This window comes from Puma concolor, chromosome D2, assembly GCF_028749965.1.
Source record: "Puma concolor isolate L17-30 chromosome D2, mPumCon1.1.hap2, whole genome shotgun sequence".
Taxonomy (NCBI): domain Eukaryota; kingdom Metazoa; phylum Chordata; class Mammalia; order Carnivora; family Felidae; genus Puma; species Puma concolor.
The window spans coordinates 63,557,686-63,580,176 of record NC_141677.1 but is presented as its reverse complement, the minus strand read 5'-3'; the positions used below and the strand labels follow the sequence as shown (position 1 = coordinate 63,580,176).

Sequence of the window (22,491 nt, the reverse complement as noted above, 5' to 3'; positions counted from 1 at the left end):
TCAAAAGAAAATAGTAAATAACATTCTTTAAAGATTAATTTATCACCTAATATATTTTTGGCTCTTGTATTTGCTCTGATTCAATGTGAAGTCAGACACCAAAATAGAAATGAACAAACGGATTGTGGATCATTTCTCCAAATGCATGGGGATAAATGCATAACCCTAAGGAAATGTGCTCGGTTATGACATCACAGCTGTTTCTCCTATAAAAAGAACCATGTCCTGCAGCAAACTATAATTTCCCAAATAAAGGGAATAAAAGATTAAAGAAAAGAAAAACATGTCAGCAATAAAATCCAAGGAGTGCAACCAGATGCCAGACACATTAAAATACCATATCTGACAAAGGATTAAAAAAAGAAATCTTGTACCACTTGAATGCCTAACTGCAAAGTATTTCCATTCGAACTCATGAAAGGTAAGAAATTGGGGTATGTTTTTGCAATAATGGCTGCATGTATCCATGAGCCTACATGGTCCTCTCCCACATTTACCTTGGCCATGTGACTTGCTTTGGTCGATGGGACATTAGTAAGTATGACACAAATGGAGGCTCCAACCCCACACGGGGGCTTATCCTTTCTTGCTGTTCTTAAAAAGCTGAGACTGTCAGCATGAGAATCAACCTGGGCCAGCCTAGTGGAGACGTAGTTCATTTGTTGCCATCACCCCAGCCAATTGCCAGAATCAACCACACTGTACAAGTGAATGACGCCACTTAGATCAACCAGCTGCTAGCAACATGCCAGCTGCCTGCAGAAACATGAGTGAGGACAGGCAAGCCCAACAGAAGAACTGGCTAGCTGAGCCCAGCCCAAATTGCCAACTGATAGGATTGTGGCCTCATAAATGATTATTGTTTCAAGCTATTAAGTTTTAGATTGGTTTGTTACATAGCAAAAGCTAACTGATACCAAGGTCATCACAGAACCTATTCCATGAGCACACCAGTTTATGGGCCAGCCACACATAAAGTGAAAGGGAAAGGCTTCCCTAAGGATGGATGAGTCTAGTAACTATTCCACAAAGTGAGTTTAGATATGTAATGCTGAGTTGCTACACTAAGCCACTTACAAATAAGCTTTGTTTTGGAGATGCTTCTAAAGTCTACATCCAAAGTGCGATGTCAAGGCAATAACAGCTAACATTTATTAAGTGCGTGTGTTGAGCTGTGAGCTTGGTAAAGACAATCTCATTTAATCTACACAAAACCACATATGAAAGGTATTACTATTTTCTGTATTTTACAAGTCAAGAACTGAAGCTCAGTGAAGTTAAGTAACTTGCTTGGGATCACACAGTGTTAGGAGTGAGCTTGAACTCGAATGTGATTTGCTCAACAGTCATGGCTCTTTTTTTTTTTCAACGTTTATTTATTTTTGGGACAGAGAGAGACAGAGCATGAATGGGGGAGGGACAGAGAGAGAGGGAGACACAGAATCGGAAACAGGCTCCAGGCTCCGAGCCATCAGCCCAGAGCCCGACGCGGGGCTCGAACTCACGGACCGCGAGATCGTGACCTGGCTGAAGTCGGACGCTTAACCGACTGCGCCACCCAGGCGCCCCAACAGTCATGGCTCTTAATCACTAGGCTTTTATGGGTGACACCCCCCAAACTATCCCCCATTGAAAGGCTTCTTTAGTCCATTGGACTGGGAAATTATCTGCACCAAGAGACTTACTCTCCCTTTCTTAAAGCCCAGATGGCCAGGCAGAACAGATCTAGTCAAAGATAGAGAGGAGTTTGAATGGACAGTGGACGTGGTGGGTCTTTCCCTCACCCCCTGACCTCTGACCCAGTGACTAGGAGAGCAAGGGAGCTTCAGGACACCGGCAGGGGCTATGTAACATGTAAGGGCCTGGCCCACCCACAATATGGGGCCCAAGCCTCTTGTGATTATGTGCTAATCAGGTTAGCAATGATTCCCTTTGATTGCCTTTCCCATTTGATTCCCAAGGATTGCCTTTCCAGGGGGCATGCAGGTGGGGAGGAAAAAGGAGTCATGGAAGGGCTGGAAAATAGGTGAAAAGCTGGGCAGAAATCCTTTCTTCTTGGGGGCAGGGAAAGTGTTCCCATGAGGAAAGGGAAGAGGTTCACTGCTGCACATTTAACACCTGTCTGTCCTTTGTTAACAAAACCTCTGGAATCAGGCCTGCTGTTTCTTGGGATTCCTGACAATTTTAACTGCCCCAACCCTAACTCTTAATATTGAGAGGAAAACAAGAGTGAGGAGAAGGGAGTCCATCAAGATAACCCCTTTTGAAAGACACTTGTTTCCAAATAAGTAAAATGAACAAAACCCTTGCTAAGCAAATCAAAGATCTAGTACACCAGTCAGCTGAGTATCTCCCTGGGTTAGCTGAAGTTACAAGTGTTTAGGGTACTCACGGCTGAAGGTATAAACTTGTTTTTAACCTCTGCCTGCCTAATGGAGCCTACCAGTTCTCTTTAAGGAACTCCTAATGTGTGCAGGACTCTAACGCCTCAGGAAGTTATTCCCAGCACATTTATAGAGAACTAGTGAGAAGGAATAGAAGAAGGTATGTGATAATTGAGCACATTAAGCACATGTAAGCAAGTGTGAAGGGACACAGGTTGAGAAACTTACTCATTTTAAATGAAGCTGAACACAATCTTAAGAAAAGCCCCAACATCTGCATATTAAAAGCCTGCTCCTGCAAAGGAGACCAGTGGGTCCTGCACCACCCTCCACAGTCACCCTCTTTCTCGAGGCCAGCAGACATTTTCTAAAGGCACACAAACCACCCTGAACGTTAGCTCCTTCACCTGTTAAATGGGGCCGTTGTGAGGATGAAAAGTAAAGTAGTGGCTCCTACATTCTAGATTCCTTAGATTTGAATAACCCCTCCCCGAGATCTTGAAAGCACCAGCATAGTCTTAGTAATTTCTTCTTTTGCTAAGTTTTAACACAAAATAGAAAAAGACTAATAGATAATAATAATGTAGTGCTTGCTCTGGTCCAGGGGTCTATTTCTAAATGTTTTACATATATTAATATAATCTCTCCAACAACCCTATGAGATAGCTATGATTATCCCTACTTAACAAATGAGGAAACCGAGTTACCACAGACAGGTTAAGTAAGCCACCCAGGGGCTCAGATCTCATGGCAGAGACAAGATTCAAATGGTAGTAATCTAGCAATAGGATCCACGCTCTCAACAGAGAGCACATTGTCAGGAGCTCTCAGCAAGCACTTCATAAAGGAAAGGAATGCACAAAAAATAAAAGAGAATGCCATTTCAAAAAATAAATAACATTTTACATCTCCAAAAGCAAGGAAGAAGAACACAGTGGGGGGAAACTGCAGTCCCCCAAAATAAAAAAAAATAAAATGAACCTTATGCTACACAGCCATTGTGCTCATTACGTTACAAACCAAGGAAATACTTCTTTGGGAACATATACATCCCCCGCAGTCCCCAGATCAGCATTTGGGAACCAGTGAGATATGACGATGCACGGAAAGCACTTTGACAACATTCCCATCAGACATAATTGGTTGCTGGGGTGCTGTAAGATCATGAACCAGCTGTCCTGGAACCCACCCTCTTACAGTGTTCACACTACGCAAACCAGATGCAGACAGGCAAGTAGCCCCCCACAGGCAGGCCACATGGATGTACACAAGACTTGTTTATGGCCAGCATTAGCACTCTGTTTTCTGAATGACCCCTCTCCAGTTGCTGCTTCATCCTCCCTGACACTCAAGGAGCAGGTGCAGGAAAGCAGACATCCCCCGGGAAGTCACAGGACGAGGTGGCAGTGGAGAAGCTGCCCACAAGGAGCATGCTGGGGAAGAAACCTCAACCATTCCCAATGCTTTCAATACTCTTTGCTGAGGACAGCAAGAAGGCTTAAGGTATTTCCCCCTCTCAATTCGTTCTTCTTCCCCTTGATTTTGGAACAGAACAAAAACCTGCAGATGGGTTTCTAGCCAGCAGCTTTCGCCGTAACTTTCTGTCCCTCGATCTCTGTGGTGAGGGAGCATCTCCAACAATTCCAGCCCAGCTTTGGGGAGGATGACCACTTAGTTATCTGTGAGTGGAGCAGGCAAGAATGATGTTTGGCACAGGCTACACTCCCAGCGACTGAGATGCAATATTGGAATTCTGCCTTCCACATCTTAAAACAGTTCTTTAATAATTGAACAATTCCTTTGGAATTAGGGAAGTTGGAAGTAGTCATAGAAATGAAATGTTCAGTGGCTTTACTGGGAGGCACCACAAAACAGTGGTGAATGGTTCCAGTCTGGCTTCCAGTGACTAAGGTCTACGAGTGGGGTCGGTGAGTGTTTTCTGTAAAAGGCCAGATAGTTACCTTTGCAGACTTTGTGGGCCATACAGTCTCTGTCACAACTACTCAGCTCTACTGCTGTCTCATGAAAGGAGCATAGGCAATACATAAATGGGAGAGTATGACAGTGTGCCAATAAAACTTGATTCGTGGACACAGAAATTTGAGGTACGTTTCATCTTCTTTTTATGTCATGAGATATGATCATTCTTTTACATTTTTTTCTAACCACTTAAATACATAAAGCCCATTCTTGGTGTGGGCCATGTTGGGTCATCACTTACCAAACCCTGCTTTATAACTGTAGCTCTGGCATATCTTAGCTGTAAACTCTTGGGCAAGTTTTGTTTTGAAGCCTCAGTTCTCTTCTCTGTAAAACAGAAACAATAGCACTGGCCTCATCTGGGTTTCCCGTGGATACAGTGAAAGCAAAATGCTTTAGCACAGGGCGTCTGGGCACGTACTCAGTATGCTATAAATGTGAGCTGTGACTGCCATTTCCCTCCACTCTTCAAAACTCTTGGCAGCTTCTGCCAAATCCATCCAGGCTACCATCAAACAGGACAGAGGTTTCTCATGTCTCTAACAACAAAGAAACATTCTAGACTTTTCATAACAACAGCACTAGCCTTTGAGAGTTTATGGGGCCCTAAAACATGCCTCAAACCCTGGATGCGCTCATCTGTCCATTTCCTGCTAGATCTCAGTCTCTGGAGTTCAGGAGCTGAGGACAAGAGTATGAGGTAGTTTCTCATGCTCTAAGCCAGAAATAATGATTTTTTGAGCAGTGGCCAATTCTCATGGCCACTGGCATTCCTGTAAGGGCTTTATGCAATTCTTTCCCTTCATCTTCACAATAACTGAAGGATGCTGATAAGATGGTGAGCTCCAAGTGTCAGACAAGTGTTTCAGGCTTCAGAGAAGATCTGAAGTGTTGGAAGGTCAGGCAACTAGCAAGACGGCAGGCCTAGTAACCAGGAGGTGTGATGTTCCTTCTTGAACCATAGCTCTTGCTTTGGAGTAAAGAAAGGATGACCATCTTTTAGAGCCCCAGGACTCTTCCAACTGAACCCATATACTGCACCCCTGGGTAACTTGTTTAAATGCAGATTCTGATTCATTAGGCCTGGGAAGGTCCTGAGATTCTGCATTTCTAAAAAGTTTTCAGGTGATGCCAATGGCATAGGTTCTGGAACCGGGCTTAGTGTGGACAGGCTCAAGACACAGTGAGAAGCTTGAGTTCTGCCTGTTGATGACCAAAGTGGCCTACATGAGATGAATCAATGGCCATGGTTTTCCACAGTCAAGAGCCTTTGGAGCCAGACTGCCAAAGTTAGATTCATAACTCCACCAGGTGCTAGATGTGTGGCCTTGGGGGAAAGTCTCTCAGCTTTTCTGTGCTTTATGTTCCCTGCCTATAAAGGGGAACAGTGGTGGCTCTCATCTCATAGGGTTGTGAAGATGAATTAAATAATCCACATATAAAACATTTAGAGGAATGTCTAATGCATGGTAAGTATCCGATAAATGTAAGATAATCAAAAGATTGGGAAAAATGAAGATTTATCTAAAAGTGTGCCATAAGAGGTTTGTTCCTCTGCACAACTAATGACTTGTGCTGATCCATTCAAACCCTCCTCTCACTCAAGCCATTTTATAGTTAAGTAAACCAGACCTGCAACTAGTCAGTTATAAAATTAAATTAGGGAGAAAATTTACCCTGAAAGGGCAGGACCCAGATGCCAACAAAGAAGCAGTGATTTCCAGTTCAGTTCATTATTTATTCATCTAAGGGACATGTCCATTCCCTAGACATCTAGGCACAAGAAACGATCAAGAATGCATATAGCGATTTCCTGAGCAGCATAAACCTGAACTTCACCAGAGTTCTTTTCTCACTGGAGTCATTTAGTCTGTCACTCTGGTAGGTGGTATACTCCCATGGGTATGGCAGTTCAGTGTTAATGTTGTGGGGTCAAGCTTGTTTCCTGTCCCCCAAATTATACCATCTCCTCAGGGGAATCGTGCATCATTTCACCCTCCCATCCAGCCAGCTATCATTCATTGTGTGCTCACCATAACCCCTGAGGTCTTTGTGTGGGTAAAGCACAGGTCCCAGTACACAGGCTTCATGCAGTAAAAGATGATTGTGATTAGAGCAAATTCGGGGTGCCATCTTTTAAACAAACCACAGTCTGACCATGGCATCTGGTTACTGGATATCAACTAGATACCAGGAGGCTGGAATGGGGGAAGGCCAAGCGGAAACTTGGTAGGAAAATGCCCACTGCCTTTTCTAAAGTTGGACTGGCAATTTATCACTCAAGTGAGAAACTAAGTGAGCAAGGGCCTGAGAGGAAGAGGGTCTCCTGGTTGCTGGTCTTCATGACCTGTTGGGAAACCTCATCTCCTTCAACAGTGCTGAGTCTCATCCTCTCGGTCAGTCCATCTAGAAATTTCAGCTGTGGCTGACATTCCTGGCGCACTTGATATGGCCATCATTTCCTGGAATAGTCTGGCAGCTTCAGCCTCAGGTCACATGGAGTCAGCTTTTCTGCCTCAGGCCAGGGCTTCCTCAGATGTGGGCATGGATACAACTAAAGTATCTCAATCTTCTTTAGAAGCAACCCAATGACCCTGGGGACAGCTTTCAACCAGTGGGGAATGGGAGTCAATGAACAATGTCCCAGCCTCCCCTCCTTTGGCAGGACAATTCTGCAGTGGTTTCAGTGGATCCTCAAAGAAATTCCAGTGGCACTGGAACTGAGATCTCCACAGGGCATCCAGCTGTCTCCCTCCCTTTACTGGCTTTTCCTCCTTCCCAGTCTCACTGTTCTGCTCCCTCACTCCAACTTCCTGAGACAACCTCCCAAACTACCGAAACCCAAGCCCTGTCTCAGTCTCTGATTTGGGGAATCCACACTGAGATCCCTGACCACACCAAAGGTTTTTTCCCAGAGTCCCATAGCATCCTGTACAGAATCACAGCCCTTTTCACACTGCACTGTGGTTGCAGGGCCACAGGGTCTTCCAAGACCAAGATAAAGAGGAACCCTGGAACCCCAGGTGCCCTGGCACGTAGACGGCTCTCAGTAACTGTTAGTTGAATGGATGCCAGAAATACATCTGCCGCCTGTGCATCGGGAGGTCAGGAGGCAACCCTTTGTCTTTTTAACAATTCACAGAATACCTTTTCTGTTTTAGAAAAGCTTGTAAAAAAAAAATTGAGAGACATTAGCAGCAGGGGAAAAGACATCTTAAGGAGGTCCATCTTCATTAATCCCACCCATGACTGCCCCACAAACACACCCCAGGTTTCTCCACCTTTTTGTTTGCCTCCTTGGAAGAAACCCAGCATCATTCACCTCTGACTGTCCATCACTGCAAACTACCTGGAGACTCTCCTCCTCCCTCCTCATCTCCGCTTTACCTTTTGATTCTTATGCTCTGTACTTCCATCAGGGAATCATAACAAAGGACTAAATCAAAGATACTGAAGCAAGTCAAGTTGATTGTGCTGCTGCTGTTCCTTTAAATCTCTATCTCCCCTGGGCCTTGAAGCTAGAGGTTGCAAACCAGCCTCCTGTGGGTCAAGGGTGGTTGGCAGATGCATTTCTGGGAAGACCATACAATGTTCTAAAGTTTCCAATATTTGAAACTCAGTATAGGGAGCATAAAAATCTACATTTCAAGTTATTCTTGAAAAATTAAAGATCTGATGACATGAGAGCGCAACTAACTAGGGTGGGGTGAGGCTGCTTCCTAGAGATGGCACCCGCAGCCCCTCATGCACTGCAGTCCCCACCACTCCCTTTTGCCTCTGATTCTGAGGCCCTTGTCCATTTCATGTTGCCATTTCTGATCACGACACACAGTTTTACTTTGCTCTTTCTTGTTACTGGCCCTAAGGGTGGGTATATTTGAGCTTGCTACTCGATCTTTAAACACTTGGAAAAAACAAGTCCCAAATGCTGTGTATGTTTCTTGTGTGTTTAAGTGCCTCTGGCAAGAGGTTAGAGCTTCCTACTGTAATGCTGTCATGCTGTATACCGTTAATTGGAATCCCATCTTGATGATGATGATGGTGGTGATGATGATACACTAATACTTGGGTAATGGATAGCAGTTACTCATGACATGGATGCCTGCCTAAGCCTCCAGATGCTTTTCTTGTTTTTTAAAGAAGTCATTAACACAAGGGATTCAGAATAAATGAGGAATAAATGCATTAAAAACAGAAAGAAGAGGCCACCAGGAGGCGGCACATCTCAGGTATGCTTGCATTGCCCTTGCTTTGTTGAAGGGGAGAGTAGACTGGTGGGCAAAAGAAAAGAAATTCCTCACATTCACATCTTGGACTCCAATTCTGGAAAGAATACAGACTTCTTCATCTTATCACTGAAGCTGTAAAGTCAAGCTCAAGAACCATTTTCACCTTAACCCTGAGCAAGGGGAGAACTTCGAGCACACCCCATGAATCAGCATGCCTTGGCACACAGAAAGGACATTGACAGTTTGCATCAAGTGTATAGATCCATAAACCCAGAGTAAATACTAGGCTCCTCCAAAGTTAGAAGTTAGTAACAAAAATGCAAAGGCAAATAAGAAGAATAATTCCTATAACCTGTCAGAGCTCAAAGACAGAACTTAAATGGCTACAAGACATACCACTTACTGAAGGACCACCATTCTTCCAACATTTAATCAGTCACTAAACAAATATTTATCTGTGGGCAAGGAACTAGGAATGAAATGATCGTCAAGACAGACACAGGCACTGCCTTTGTGAATCTTACGGTCCAGCAGGAGTCATTAAACACAAAATTATAATTATTTTGTTAATTACAAATGTAACGAGGGCATGAAAGAGAAGTCAAAATATGGTAACCTGTACCAGGAGACATAATCTAGGAAAAGGGCCCCCCCTGAAGAAACACCATTTAAATTGAGGCCTAAAGGCTGAGTAGGACTTGCCCAGGCAGCAGGCATGTCCATCATTATTGAGCACTTCTTGTGTGTCCTGCTACCATATCAGGCATTGGGTTAAAGAGATAAATTACCAAGTGACTTTCCTCAAAGAACTCACAGTCTATTGGGGGTAAGTAGGCTTCTATCTTATCTGCTGCTGGTAAATGATGGGGTCTCTTCATCACCATGCAACACATTAAATAGTCATTTAACAAATGTTCTGAGACTCAGAAGAATTCAACCAAAAATCTTTCTAATTGTAAAATGTTCTAAGTGCAGAGAATTTCTCAAATAATTTAATAAAACAGATGAAACTGAGCAACTGTCAAATCCGGTGGAGCACCTGGGGCTTCCCCAAGATAATAAAGCATGTTGTCTGGAGATGTGCAAGCCCCAGAAGGAAACTTGCAGCAGGCACAGAACAACCCAACCATCCAAAAGAAAGATTAAATGAGGAACTGAATAAAAAGCAGTGAGGCTGGATGTTAAACTTTGGAGAACTGTAAAAAACTATTTTGTGATTAATAATATTAATAGTACTAATACTACTACCAATAATAATGTTAATGAGAACATTGTTCAGGATAACCAAGCATACTGGCAAATCTTTTTATGTACTTAACACATTCAATTCTGTGGGTAAGTACTGGGATAAAATGGGGTAAAAGTCCCCATTTTATGGCTAAAAAACTAGGGATTAGAGAAAACAAGAAACTTCTATTTATGACAATACAGCAGACTGAAAGCTAAAGTCCACAAAGCATTAGACCTGAGTAAAACAACACATTCTTTTTGATCACCAAATGGAGTTTACAAGTAGTCTGATCCTCGGGTGTCAAATTCAGAGGGTGAACTGCATATAAGGGCAGCTACCTCTTGGGGGTTGAGTGGGACAAGTGGCTGGACTCACTGAACAATGGGCTTGGGTTTTAATGGCCATAAAAGTATAAAAGATGTGGTGCTAGGCCTGTGTGAAGTGGGTAACTGGTACTGAGACATCTCCACATAAAGTTAGGGACTTAACAGCATTACACCCTCAGTGAAAAGAGACAATAGACAAAAATCCACCCACTGGCACAGTAAGACCACAAAGAACCCAACAATCTCTCCTGGGCTTTGAGCGGGGAAAAAAATGTTGGCTGTCTCAAGAACTTATATCCATGGCTCTTCCATCACAAGAGTTTGGGGTTCTAATATACATGAACCAAATAGTCCAGGAAGTTCCAAGGTGAGATTTTAACATAAAAATATATCTTAAGCAACTCATCACTCCTAGGGTACCTGGCAGAAACAAATGAAAGGGCATACCCTTCACCTGAACCATTCCTGAATCCTATAAAGCTTTTCTGAAAATGAGTCCACAATCCAAAATTACAACACAAAGAGAAAAAGATCCATCATGAATGAAAGTCAGCAGTTATAATACACAATAGCAAAGATCTCCAAGGCCTTAAAATTATAGAACAATCAGATAAAGACTATAAAATAAATGTTTAAATTATTTGAAGACATAAAGGAAGGAACAAAAAACATAAGAAAAATCAAGACACTATCAACAAAGACCAGTCATATGGGAAAAAAACCTCTAGAAAATAAAAATAAATTTAGGGAAAACAAGTCTTGTTCAATTGGCTATTAGCAGGGAAGCACACCTTAGTGCATAATAAGATAAAGCTGAGAAAAAGTAACGTAAGAGATAAAGAGAAGAAAAATATCAAAGAGGCCAGTAGATAAGGAAGAAAGAATGAGAAACCCAACCTATATGTGGTAAGAGTTCCAGAAGGAGTGAATAAAGAAGATAAAGGAGACACTATTCAAAGACAGATTCAGATTCAGGAAATAGAGCAAGTCCTAAGCACTGTCATCAAAACCAAATTCATACCAAATGCATTGTGCAAAACTCCAGGACACCAAAGACAACGGGAAGCACTAGCAACCAAACAGAAGCAAAGACAAAATGCCTGAAGAGGATTGAGAATAATGAGACTAATAGCAGACTTCTCAATGCCATTGCTAGAAACCAACACAAAGGCTGTCCAGCTTCAAAGTACACACAGAAAACAGAATTTTGACTCCATCAGTTATAAGTATGGCCAAAATAAAAACATTTTCAGATAAGCAAAGGAGAGTGTTCACCTCTGAAGAATTTATCACTGAAATAACTATGAAAGGCTCCAAAAGGAGATGGAACCTTGAAGAAAGGAACTGAGGATATGAAGAAATAGAAAACAAAAGAACAGGGGGTGCCTGACTGGCTCAGTGAGTAGGGCATGTGGCTCTTAATCTTGGGGTCCTGAGTCTAAGCCCTGTATTGGGCAAAGAGCTTACTTAAATTTTTTTTTTTTAAAAGGGTGGGTGACTCAGTCAGTTAAGCATCCGATTTTTGATTTTGGTTCAGGTCATGATTTCACAGTTCATGAGATCGAACCCCACATCGGGCTCTGCACTGCTTGGGATTCTCTCTTGCTTCCTCTCACTCTGCCCCTCCTCACCCGCCCCTCTCTCAAAATAAATAAATACTTTTTAAAAATTAAAAAAACCAAACTGGTAAACACCTTGGTAAATCTGAATAAGTATTCATTGACTCTATAAAATCATGATGCTGGCTAGTGCTGGCAGAACTGGAGTGAGTATTTAGCATTAAAGCACTCCAGGTCCTTGTATTGTTAGGAATAAGCATATGGATCAACTGTAGATTAGATTTGACGTCCACTACGCATGCTCAATTTTTGAGGAAATTCATGAAACAGAAAATGAGAATTACATTGAGTGGTGGCAGCAATTCAGAAAAAATAAATAGATAAACCAGGAAAAGGAGAGTAGGGAGTAATGAGGAGAGAGAAGTAACCAGCAGAGGGAAAAAAGAGGGGATAAAGAAAACTCAATCCAATAGAAAGCAGGAAGAGACCTTTTTCAAACCAAAAAAATAATAATAATAATCAGGGTAAATAATAGAAAATAAGTAGGTACAAATAAACGTAAAATTATCAATAATTATCTGGATTAAATGTACCAATCAAAAGACAAATATAGTAAAACTTTGGATTGTAACTTGTTCTGCTAGTATTCCGCAAATTTAAAACTTTTTAATTTAAAAAAAAAAAAACTTTTTAATTTTAACTTGATAAACAAGTGATGTCTTGCAATGTGAGCAGTATGTGACACCGAATGTCACATGATCACAATGGTTCTTCTGAGCCAATGGCTCTTCTCTCTCTCTCTCTCTCTCTCTCTCTCTCTCTCTCTGCAGGATTGTGGGTGATCATCTCCCATACTCAGATGCTCAGTCTTAGGCTGTGGTGTTTTTCCAAAATCAGTGATTTTTCAAAATATTGGAAGGTGCCCACAACTGGCACTAGTGTATTTTTTGCCACTTCAAAGCACCTATGGACAGTCCTTTGCTTGTCCATCCAAGAGTAAGCTTAGGAATGCTTTCTTCATTCTAGGTCAGGCTTCCAGCACATAGTGCCCCTTTCCTCTGCTGCCTTATTGCCAGTTACGTTAAATACGGTATATGACAAGGGTTTATTAATACTGTACTATTGTTGACATTCGTGTAAGTGTGTATACGATGGCCCCCATGCAGAAAAAGATTCCATTGAGCCAACAGTGATTCCGTTAGTGACAGTGAAAGTTGTCCTACACAATAACCCTCCTCTCTCTTGTTTCCCTCACACCAGCCACGAAGGCTTTCAAGGTTAAGTGCGGGTTAATTTGTTTATTTTTCTTTATATTATGTATTTTCATTATTATTTTATATTATATTACAGTATTGTAATCATTTTTATATGAATATTTTCGGGTTGTAGAATGAATCATCTGTGTTTCCATTATTTCTTATGGGGAAATCTGCTTTGCTATACGAGTGCTTTGGGTTATAAGCATGTTTCCAGAACGAATTATGCTCCAAGGTTTTACTGTAGATCAGATTGAATTTTTTTAATTACAAGAGGGGCCCCTGGGTAGCTCAGTCAATTAAGCACGGGACTTCAGCTTAGGTCATGATTTCACAGTTCATGGGTTCAAGCCTCACATCGGGCTCTGTGCTGACAGTTCAGAGCCTGGAGCCTGCTTCAGATTCTTTGTCTCCCTCTCTCTCTGCCCCTCCTCCACTCCCATTTGCTCTCTTGCGCTCTCTCTCTCAAAAACACATAAACATTTAAAAAAATGTTTTTTAATTACAACAGACTCACCTAAAATATAAAGACACCAAAAGTTTAAAAGTATAGAGACCGTATGCACAAACACCCCAGGTAGAGCTAAATTAATATCAGACAATTCTTTAAGTAAAAGTATTAAGGATTGAGGAAGGTTCTTGCACAATATTAAAGGAACAATTCACCAGGGAGCAATAACAATTGCAACCTTTTACTCAACTTATGAACATAATGTAAAATATACTTAAAGCAAAGAAAAAAAGTGAGAAATAGACAAATCTCTAAACTTTCTTTCATTGATTATGCAAACAAAAAAAATTAGGAAAGATACAGATCTGGACAATGCAATTAAGAAGGCTGATCTGGGGAGCCTGGGTGGCTCAGTTGGTTGAGCATCCAGCTTCAGCTCAGGTCATGATCTCACGGTTTGTGAGTTCGAGCCCCGTGTCAGGCTCTCTGCTGACAGCTCAGAGCCTGGAGCCTGTTTGGGATTCTGTGTCTCCCTCTCTCTCTGCTCCTCCCCTGCTCGTGCTCTGTCTCTCTCTCTCAAAAATAAATAAATAAACATTTAAAAAATAAAAAAAATAAAAAGAAGGGTGATCTGATAAACATCATAGAGACTCCTGAATCTTGAACCTTTAGACAGTACATCACCCTTTCAAGCACACAGGCTTCAGTTACAAAAACTGACCACCTTAGCTGGTCACAAAAGCAAGTTTCAACAAATTCCAAAGAATCAGTAGAATACAGACCACAATGCAAAAAAAGTGAGAAATGAGTAACTAAAAGATAGCTTAACTGTATGTATATCTGGAAATTTAAAGTTGTACTTTTCATTACCACAGGAGGAATAGTGTCTACTTTTTAAGACTACTCTCGAAGGAGAAATAATTCTGAAATAATTCTGAAAACAGAAAATATTTAGAACTAAATGAAAATGAAAATTCCGTATCTCAAAACCTGTGGGGAGGAACTCAAGAAATCATTTAGAAGACGTATTATAGCTGTAAATGCTTCTAAAAGAAAAGTAGATTTAACATTAGCGAGCTGAGCATCAGTCTTCAGAAGGTAGAAAAAGAACAGAATAAATCCAAAGCCCATAGAAGGAAAGAAATAATAAAATTAGAGCAGTCAATGAAATACGAAACAAGCTTACAACACAGAGGTTTGGCAAACACAAAATCTTTTTAAAGCCAACAAGGCAGTAATAAGAGAGGCAAAGTAATGCAGTGGTAGAAAGTGTGGGCTCTGGAGGTGACTGTCTAGTTTGAGTCCCCACTTTGCCACTTCCCAGTTGTGTGGCCTTGGGATGGGACTGTGGCTTCATTGGTGGAGTCACAGCTTAGAGCCCGGACTGCCTGCCAGACCCCAGTGCCCATGCACTAAGTGGTTACCCTCACAACAGGATTTCTAAGTTGTATACTCTAATGAGAGTATCTTCCTCCCATAATGAAATTCAGTATTATTGTCCCCATTTAACAGATGGAGAAACTGAGGTTTGGAGAATTTATGTAAGTCTCCCAAGTCATGTGATACAAAGCACTGGAGCTGATTCAAGACCAGATCTTTCTGACTCCAAAGTCTCATCTATAAAAAAGAGGACTGTCTCCCATGGGCCACTCAGCATAGCTATGTTCTGGAAAGCTACTTACCATATACCCAACTTCAGGGAAAATGTCTTTTTTAAGGTAAAGTGTAAAAGAGAAGAGGCAAACACCCTTGCTCACGTACAGAAGTTCCTGCTCTTACTAATGGTAACCCAGCAGTTAAGATTACAGGCTTTGGAATTAGAAATAATAAGAAAAATTGCCAATGTCCATTAGACATTATGTGCCAAGCAGAATACTAAGCTCTTTCCGTCTTCACAACGTCCCTTTCCACAGGTTCTGTTATTGTCCCATAATACAGGTTAAGAATCCCAGGTGCAGAGAGGTTACCCTCATGCAGCTGCAAATTGGCAAAGACAGGATTCAACTCAGTCCACCAAACACCGGAGCTAACATTCTTGTCCACACTGAATTCTGGGAGCCCGGCTTCCTCATCTGCTGATTGGGGGTGATAAGACCCACTCCCACGCCCCCAAACTGTGAAAAGGAACCGAGACCAGTAGGGAAAGCCACCCGCACGGTATTTGGCATGGTGGTGATAATGGTGGTGATGGCTTATTCTCGCAAAGACACAGGCCTGAAAGGATGCTACCATTCCTGATTGCTCCAGAATAACTGATTGCATACAATTCACAAAAAGAAGTCTTTCCTTCCAGTGCATCTCACAAATCTTCAAGAGAACAGATCATCTGCGCTCTATGTGAAAGCTTATTTTCAAAATCAAAATCATAGCATTTTCCATTATATGAAGATATAAAGAAAAGTATTTAAAAGAATCTGACAAATAAAACTGTAGAGAAGTGAGGGATAAAAGCTCACATTACCCAACTTAATTTTCCAGAATTCTTGAAATATCAGTGATGGCAGCATAAAAGAGCAATTAATCATGTTGTTTGTTCTCTGTGTGTGAGTCACTGTTGCCATCTACAGTTAAAAATGGGGCATGCCATGCTGCCAGCTAGCTAATTCGAAAAACAGTCCTGGAGATGGTGATGCCCAGAAAACATGCTTGCTCAGTGAGTACAGAAAACGAAAGTACTACCTGCAGGAGCAGCTCTTTTTCAACCACCTCCTCTGTCTTGCTGATGAGACGCTTCTGCAGGGTATGAATTTTCTGTATCAGCTCATAGGTACTGGGGTCACTGGCCTGTTCAAAGGGAACAAAATAAAGCAGCTGAGCTATCATTAGTTCAAAGCACTGAGGTCCCTGTGTAAAGTAATTATTGTTTTGTTAAAATTTATTGCAAACCTGCAGACCCAACTCAGAGAGAATTAGAACCAAAAAACTAAGAAAGCATAACAGATGGCAACGGCCATCAAAAAAGATTGAAGCTTGGCTAATGTCTTATCTACTGGCTCTAGCTAGCCAATAAGTGGACAGCAAATATGTTTATTCCACCAGTGGGATAATACTAATAATAACAATAATGATAGCTACCGTGCATTTTACCTGATTCTTTGCCACCATCCAGACACCATGCTAAGTGCTTTTTGTACAGTATCAAATTTTAGGCACATGACAGTCCTAAGAGACAGTATTAGTCTTCCCCTTTTACAGATAAGGGAACTGAGGCTCAGAGGATTAAGTCATTTACCCATACCGATGAGGGTCAGAGCTGGATTCAAGCCCAGACATGCCTGGCTCTAAAGCCTGTGGTTCTTCATTACCATGTTCTGAGGCTTTTCTTCCTATGCCCTCTGTTTCCAAATGAATGAGACAGGGTTCCCTAATGTATTCAAACTCAGGATTCTCCTTTGGTAATTGCCAACAAGAAGATTCATTATAGCCTAAGATGGGGAATGTTTCTAGGACGTAGACTTCTGCTAATCATTGGCTGCAAAACACGACCAGGGCATTTAGCTCTCAAATGGGGTTATCAATCCGTAAAGGTTTGATGCACCTTTGAATTGTACAAATTCGAACAAACTCTACAATTATAAATTGATAATCTGTCCTCTCGACTTTGAGCCAAAGCTCTGCTTTCAACTGTACTGACATTTTGAATTAATCTAGCAGCTAAATATTTTCATCTGCCTCCCCAATATTTTCTAATTTTTAAATAGAAATTGACATGGAATTGGAAACTTTAAAGATCTGCTTGAAAACACATGGAATAAACTAATGTGACAGTAAATGAATTTTAAGTCTTTAGCTCTACTTCCCCAGACACATCCATATTATTGTTAGTTTAGTAAATGACACCACTCTTGGCATTTAAAGAGGAATAAATGAGGGTCGAGAAGAGGTGGGGAGAAAACATTTCACTGACTTTGACTTTGCTTAAGAAATACTAAGCAGTGCCAACTGATATCCACAAACTGGGACTAGATTTGGCACACATTCATCTGGCAAGACTAGATGTTGTTAAAATTCAGGCCTCATGTTTACCTAACAATTTATAATGCATTATCTTTAATGGTTTCTTCATTAAAAGGAAAAAAAAATAGAAATGAAAACCAAAAACTGACTTGGCTGATTGCTCTTTCTTACATCGTGTACTTGTATCCTTCCAAAACCCTAATTGTTCGTGTAGCCCAAGCCCCTCCTGGCACCCACGTGGCTGGGCACAACCATCAGAGATGGCCGTCTTTTCCTTGAATAAAGCAGAGCTTGTCTTTAACTGTTATCTGCAGGGCTGGTGGGAACATCTATCAGGAAATCATAAAATAAAATATGAGGTTTGTTATCCATCACCTGACAGTGAGACTTCGGCTATGTCCCCAGATCCTAAGAGAAAGGGTTTGGCTAACACAATGCTAGTCCTTCAAAAAAAAAAGGGGGGGCCTTATTTCCTGCAGGAAATCAAAGAATGCAAAGACCAACTGAAAGACAGCATAGACGCTTGTGGCCAATATAGCTAAAGGCAATTACCAATCCAAGACAGGCAGCCTCAGGATAACTGGTTGACCAAAACTACTTTAACAAGAAAAATATCAATTGGTGAGGCAAGTTCACATCTTTCCCTGCGTTTTCTTTAAGCAGAAGGGATTTTGTCCAAGACTTTTTTTTTTTTTTTTTGAGATAGGGTCGGGGAAAGAGGGAGAAGGGGAGAGAGAGAATCTTAAGCAGACTCCATGTTCAGTGTGGAGGCTGACACAACACTAGATTCCACAACCCCCAGGATCAAGAGCTGAGTGTTCAACTGACTGAGCCACACAGACCCCCTTGTCCAAGACTTTTTAAACAAAACCCAAGTAAACTATCTGGGTTCGGAACAACCCAACTGACATTCGATCCAACCTTACATGTTAGGTAACAATTTGCATAGGATTAAATAAAACCAAGCTTCTTACTGTGCTTTAGCTAGCACACCGTGCAGGGCAGAAGAAGAGATTCAGGGAAGAGAGGAAAGCTCTGCCAGGTGTTACCTGAAGCTTCCTCCATCTGTGCACGTTCATGGGGTTCTCCAGTTCCTCCTCCAGGGCTCGGCATCGCATCCTCTCCTTCAAGAATTCTCTTTGCATGTGAAAAAACTCCTGCCTAAAAAAGATGAACTTTCTTTTGCAGAGAAATTCTCCTCCCATTTGAAAATCATGTCTTTATGTGGCTATCTACACACTACATCTTACATAAAAAGTTGGAATGAGGGAGACTTCTGTGAACCAAGACCAGCCCCCAATCTGAGCCAGACACAGATGTTACCAATCCCTACAGAGAGCAGACTCCAGCTTTCTCTTTAATGAAAGGACCAGAGCTTCAGAATCATGATTCTGAATACCCAAGGAATTTAGAAGTGTATGGAAAGAACAGGGAGGAAGTAAATTATGAGAATTTTAATATACCTTTCAATGCTTCTAAATATCTCCATATAAAGAACAATATATCTTTTATGTTCTGCTTCAAAATACAGCACCTGACTGCAAGACACTGAGGCTCCGGTGTTAACCTGACACCAATCAGGGCGGTGCATTGTACCCGCCTGCACCCTGGAATCACCTGGGGGAGCCTTACAACCTACCTTTGCCTAGACCAAATCCCACAGGAATTCTGCCTTAATTCATCTAGCATGTTACTTGGGTTTCATAGTTGTTGTTGTGTTTTTTTTTAATTTTTTTAGTGTTTATTTATTTTTGAGAGAGACAGAGTGCAAGCAGGGGAGGGGCATAGAGAGGGAGACACAGAATCCAAAGCAGGCTCCAAGCTGGCAACACAGAGTCCGACGCGGAGCTCGAACCTACGAACCATGAGGTCATGGCCTGAGCCAGTCAGACGCTTAACCGACTGAGCCACCCAGGCACCCCAGGTTTCATAGGTTTTAAAGTCCTCCTGGTAATTCTAAGGTACAGCCAGGATTGAGAAACACCGAGTTGGGAGTGATATTTTATTTCATGTTCCACAACTACACAGATGGCTGCAACGGTCCTGAAGAGCTAGCTCTGGCTCAAACCTACTTCTCCAAACTGCGGAAATCTCCAGCTAATAGGTACTGTGCGATAGCCATTCGCAGTACCCTGTGAGCTGGCTGCCACCCTATTGAACAAGACGCTTTGCTGGGGGGCGGAGAAGAAGCAAACACTCACACTGATACGGGCAACAAGGATATTATTATCTGTCCTCGTCTGCTGTGGGTGTGCACATTACTAATACCAAGCCATCTCTTTTACTTAATTGCTTCATTTAAACCAATAATACAACTTCCCCTCATTAGCAAGACAAACCATTAGAATTTACTGCACGATGTTCACTCAACAGGGAGCTCAGAACAAGCTGCTTAGAATTAAAAGCATATTTTTAACACTTTGATTATCTAGAGCGCCGTCAGACAGGAGGGCAGGAGTATTAGCTACTGTCACTGACAGCTTATTTTGTACTAGACTCTGTGCTAGGCACATTGTGTTTGTTTCCGTATTTAATTTTAGCTACAAGCCTAAAGCTCAGAGAAGTGTGATGATTTGCCCAAGGTCACACAGCTTGTGGGTGGCAAGTCTGAGATTGGAATTCATGCCTGCTTGCCTCCAATATCTTTCCTAAGTTGTCCTCCCATTGAAAAGAAAAATAAAATCTATTACCAACAAACCAGTCATACTGACAAGGAATGGGTAGAATTTGGTCCTTTGTGTATATAACAAAAATAACTCATGGCTGGCAAGTTTAGTGATGATCTTTGAGATCATTCAATAGCTACTTAGAATGAATCCATTTGTCTTCGAAATGTCAACGGTTGGTATCTCTGGTTAGTAAACTTATGAGTGATTTTCTAATCCCTTCTTTATATTTTTTCTTCATTTCCCACATTTTCTACAATGAATTTGTACTACTTTCATCACCTGAAATACGAGCGACTCTAAAAAAAAAAATAAAAAGTACTGATCCATCCTGGATAGTGGCAACTTCTCTTGCTATTCCTGAATATATTCACTGCATCTAAATATCAAAACTATCTTCTAACTTAATTCATTTAAGAAGCAGATGCAAACCATGTCCTTGTCCCAAGGTGGTCAAGGATACTGTTCATCTACAAGTCTGGGGGGAATAAGGATAGCTACTGAAACAACACCAGTCCTCTTATTTGGTTTCCTGCAATTGCCTATATAAAACATGGTGATGTTTTCCCAAAGGGGAAGTAGATCTTGTATAATGTAAGATTTAAGGCAAGAAGAAGGCACACTAAGCTAAAGTAAAAGCTGCGGAAGATAAATCAAGAGTGAGACATAAAATTTGGCCGCCTTCTAAGGAAACAGAGTTTTTCAAATCGTGATAAAATTAAATTTTTCTCTTCTGTTCATTCTGTATATAATTCCAAGAAAAAAGATGTGCAAATGTTCCCAGGACCGAATGTAAATGTTGCTGATCCATTGCTTGCACACTGCCTTCTTAAAGGAAGTCTAAACAGCTCATTGGGGGAAATTATTTTCTGCATTGTAACTAGTTTGTCTGTGGTCTGTTTTCAAATTTCTTTTTTTTAAATCCAGAATACATTTCTAAAAAAATCTTTTTGCCCTCACTTATATTTCCCTGAGAGGAAATGAGTCCATTCTTTTGTGACATAGAATGGGCACAACATAGATTCTGAATTACGGAAAAGTTGTTCTCATTATTCGTTAATAATTTCATCATATAAAAAATTACTTTGTACAACTTGAGAAAGACTTTCCATGACACACAAGCATGAACATAAGGTCATTTCAGGAGCTCCCCTCAGGCTACTGTGACCTCAGCTCTGAAAGGTCTTCTATTACCTGAGTTCATCAACATTTGCCACACTCCTGGCAAGAATCCCCTTTTCCCGGCGAAGTTTCTTAATCTCAAGTTTGAGAATTCTCATGTCCTCCACCTTCTGGTTGTACTGGCTCTCGCCTTTATTCAGCACGGACTGTTGGATCTTGATCTTCTCATAGAGCAAAGCCAATTCGTCATTGCGCCGGACAAGCTGAGACCCGAGAATATCTCTCTCGCTGATGACCTAGAAAAATCAGGAAAGGCATGGCTGTCAGGGAACAAAAAGTCTCACTTTACATTATGGCAGCCTCTTTCATTCTGTCAAAGATGTCTCAAATGCCCCTGTATGCTAGGTACCCAGTGGGCAGGGCACTGGAAAGACCCTGCTAGACAGTCAACACTGGGCTCCTTCCATGCATTTGCAGTCCCTTTGGAAAGAGAAAGGGTACAACAAATCATCAATCATCATCATCATCATCATCATCATCATCATCATCATCATCCAATAATTCTTGGTCCATCAGTTTGGTTTTTTCCCAACCCATTATTTTATAAATATTAAATTTTTAAGTGTATTTGTTTATGTTGACAGAGAGAGAGAGAGAGAGAGAGAACGCGCGTGTGCACACATGAATGCGGGAGGGGCAGAAAGAGAGGGATAAAGAGAATCCCAAACAGGCTCTGCATTGTCAGTGAAGAGCCCAACTCAGGGCTCAAACTCACAAACCGTGAGATCGATACCTGAGCCAAAATCAAGAGTCAGATGCTTAACTGACTGAGCCACCCAGGCGCCCCTATAAATGTTAAAATTTGAATGACTTAATGATGGGCTAGCTCTTACCAGTTTCCACCACTCCTTACTGTCTTACACCGGTCAACTTCTTTTTTCACTCTCCCAAATCTCTGAAAGCTTATTTAAGTTTCTTTCTTTCTTTTTTTTTTCTGTTTATTTATTTTGAGAGAGAGAAAGAACGAGTTGGGGAGGGGCAGAGACAGAGAGGCAGAGAGAGAATCAAAAGCAGACTTCTCTGAGTTGTCAGTGCAAAGCCCAACCCAGGGCCCTATCTCACAAACTGTGAGATCATGACCAAGTCAAAATCAAGAGTCAGATGGTTAACTGACTAAGCCACCCAGGTGCCCCTGACAGTATGTAAGTTTCTAACCCCCTAATTATGCATTTGAGTTTCTAGCCCTGGAATCATGCCATTTTTAATTACAATTATATGTGAGCATTTATATTATACTAGAATGTAAACTCCCTGAGAATAAGGACCTTAT

At 41.5% G+C, this 22,491-nt stretch overlaps 1 protein-coding gene across 1 annotated transcript in view; it reads right to left on the bottom strand.

Moving 5' to 3' along the window:
- CFAP58 (cilia and flagella associated protein 58) overlaps window positions 1-22,491 on the bottom strand; it is a 111,791-nt gene that overhangs the window by 35,060 nt on the left and 54,240 nt on the right. The window contains exons 13-15 of the mRNA XM_086680803.1: window positions 21,234-21,457; window positions 18,423-18,534; window positions 16,096-16,200 (exon numbers count right to left, since the gene is read on the bottom strand). Of these exons, the coding sequence (XP_086536929.1) occupies window positions 16,096-16,200; window positions 18,423-18,534; window positions 21,234-21,457 (441 nt within the window). The remainder of the gene's footprint in view (window positions 1-16,095; window positions 16,201-18,422; window positions 18,535-21,233; window positions 21,458-22,491) is intronic.